Source organism: Corvus brachyrhynchos, unplaced genomic scaffold (genome assembly GCF_000691975.1).
Source record: "Corvus brachyrhynchos isolate BGI_N302 unplaced genomic scaffold, ASM69197v1 scaffold158, whole genome shotgun sequence".
In the NCBI taxonomy this organism is placed as follows: Eukaryota; Metazoa; Chordata; class Aves; order Passeriformes; family Corvidae; genus Corvus; species Corvus brachyrhynchos.
The window spans coordinates 463,964-466,541 of record NW_008239756.1 but is presented as its reverse complement, the minus strand read 5'-3'; the positions used below and the strand labels follow the sequence as shown (position 1 = coordinate 466,541).

The 2,578-nt window shown below is 54.8% G+C and overlaps 1 protein-coding gene across 1 annotated transcript in view; it reads right to left on the bottom strand.

Moving 5' to 3' along the window:
- Positions 1-2,578, bottom strand: part of FBN3 (fibrillin 3) — a 67,370-nt gene that overhangs the window by 51,876 nt on the left and 12,916 nt on the right. Inside the window, exon 5 of the mRNA XM_017742465.1 lies at positions 7-27. Within this exon, the coding sequence (XP_017597954.1) occupies positions 7-27 (21 nt within the window). The remainder of the gene's footprint in view (positions 1-6; positions 28-2,578) is intronic.

Here is a 2,578-nt window from a genome sequence, read left to right as displayed (position 1 = left end):
TCATGCACAGCAGGCTGCAGCTCTGCACTGGGGACAGGACAGGAAACGTCACCCGGGATCCCAGGCAGGGCGGGAAGGGCCGGGAATTCCTGTCCCAGCTGACACCGACTGGCCACGTCCTTCAGTGACAGGGGACGCTGCTGATGTCATGGAATGTGCTGGGCTGGGAGGGACCCCCAGGGATCCTGGACCCAGCTCCTGACTCCAGACACCCCAACAACCCCACCCCGTGCATCCCTCCTGGAGCTCTGGCAGGGTTGGGAATGTGCCCATTCCCTGGGATCCTGTTCCGTGGCCACCACCCTCTGGGGGATGAAGCTTTCCCTGACTCCATCCCAAACCTCATTCCACACACACCAAAGGCATCCATCCTTCTACTTCGTTAAGGGATCCACCCCAATTAAACCTCTCCAGCTTTGGGATTTCCTGCAAACAAGGGCACAGTTCCTGATATTTCCCTGTCACAATCCTTTCTTTCAGGATTTTACACTTTTCCAATATTTCCCACCCTTTTTATCGCTGTTTTCCATTATTGCTCCGTTTTCAACCCTTTTCACACTTTGGGCTGTCAAATCTTCCAAATTCCTCCCTATCCAAGCCTTCTGAGGTGTTTGGGGGGATGGAATTTCTCTGGTGGGGGAAAACCATCAACTCTAAGACATTTCTCCTCCTTTTGCAAACACGACGTGGCCTCCTTGGCAAGATCCGGTTACTGGGAGAGGGTTTTTTTAAGGAATTTGGAAAGAAAAGCACGAATCCTCCATTCTTCCATGTGAGAGTTCAGCTTTCCCACTGGATTGTGACCCACTGGATGTGACTGAGGCACTGCAGGAAAACAATAGCAGTAATTAAACTGGAAGTTTGATCCTGCTGTGGACACAAAGTGTTGGCTTTAACTGTTTCATCACTCCATGATGTTTAAGGAATTTGGGATTAAAGCAGCCCAAAAAGGGAGGTTTGGGGCTCAACACCAAGTTACAACCCCAGGTCACCCAGCTTTCCCTCTGGAATGCCTGGAACAGCCCATTCCTCCTCAGGAAGGTGCGACCACTCCAAAGGCAAGAGCCCGAGGCTGGAGCAAGTCACACGAAAAGTGGATTCACATCAGAACCCCACGGAGAGCTCGGCTCCGGCTGCCAGGGAGAGGAGGGGCCGGGACCCGGCAGCTCCAGGGGCCGGATTTGTGGGAGTGGAGGCTCAGCTGTGGCTCCTCCAACACCAGCTCCAGGCTGGGAAGAGCTGGGGCCAAGCGCCTGTCCAGGAGCAGCAGGACTCCCAAGTGGGATAATTCTGTGGCTGCTGCTGGTTTGTGGGAGTTCTGGGAGCAGGGAGGGGTGGGCTGGGAAGTCTCCGTGCTCCAAGTGCTCGGCACAGGGGCAGGACATTGGATCCAGGGCTGGTTTGGATCCGTCCCGCTGTCTCCTCGTCTTCCTCGTGCTCCACGGCCAGGGCTCAGCCCAAATTTAGATGGGAGTTTAATCCTTCAGGAAACGGAGCTCGAGGCTTCAAAGCCTTGCCTGGATCACCAGACACGAGGCCGTTCCTACTGGGAAAAGGCTCCAATCTGGAATCTGCTTCCCTACAGCCCTCACCTCACTCAGGCAGCGCCGGGAAAGCAATTCCAGCACATCTGGGAGGCTGCCCGGAGACAGAGGGGGCTGGGAGGGGTCTGTGTGTCACAGCTGGCCCCGGGCAGCTCCTCCCTGCACATCCCGAGCCTCGCACTGCAGGGAGCTTGGGATAAGGTTCAGAGGAGCTGAGGAATTCGGGGACTTCAGACACAAGAAGAGTCCTGGTCCAGAAATTTCCAACCAACTGGCAAAGACTCTTCCAGGTCCCATTTCTGACTCCTGCCATGATCCCAAAATCCCTGAGATCCCATCACCTTCTGATTTATCAGGGAATCCCCGACAGGCTTGGGCTGAAAGGGACCTTAAAGCTCATCCCATTCCACCCCTTCCATGGGCAGGCACCTTCCACTGTCCCGGGTTGCTCCAAGCCCAGTCCAGCCTCAGAGTGTCCAAGCCTGGCACTGTTGGAGTCCCCTGTGGATCTGGAATGCAGAAGAACACCTTCCAACCAGGAATTTCAAGGCTTTATCAGGATTTGCCAGGGTAGCAGAGGCCAAAGTTGTAGGGAATTTTTAAGGATAAATGGCAGGAAAAGGAGGATGGCAGCTCGTCCTCGTTAGCTTTTCCCAGGATTGGATTGGACTGGATTAGTCCTACAACTTATTGGAAGGGATCAGTGGCTCTGCCAGGGATCAGCTGTGGGGTTTTTGTCTCTACTCACTCCCTACTCCACCTAAACAGCCCCTTCAGAACACTCCTAAAACATCTTTACTCCCTGGAGCAGGAAACCAGGCAGGAAACGCCGCTCTTTGTTATTCCAGAGGAGGCACAGTGGCTTTTCTTGCCTCTGGAATGCACAATTTGTCTGCTTTTCCACAGAAATCCAGCCCCCAACAGCGAATTCCAGATTGGAGGAGCCCCCGCAGAGGAGCCTCCCCCCTCACATCCAGCCCGGGCTCCCGGGAATGCCACGGCCGTGCCCAGATGGATGCACTGCTCTCGGCATT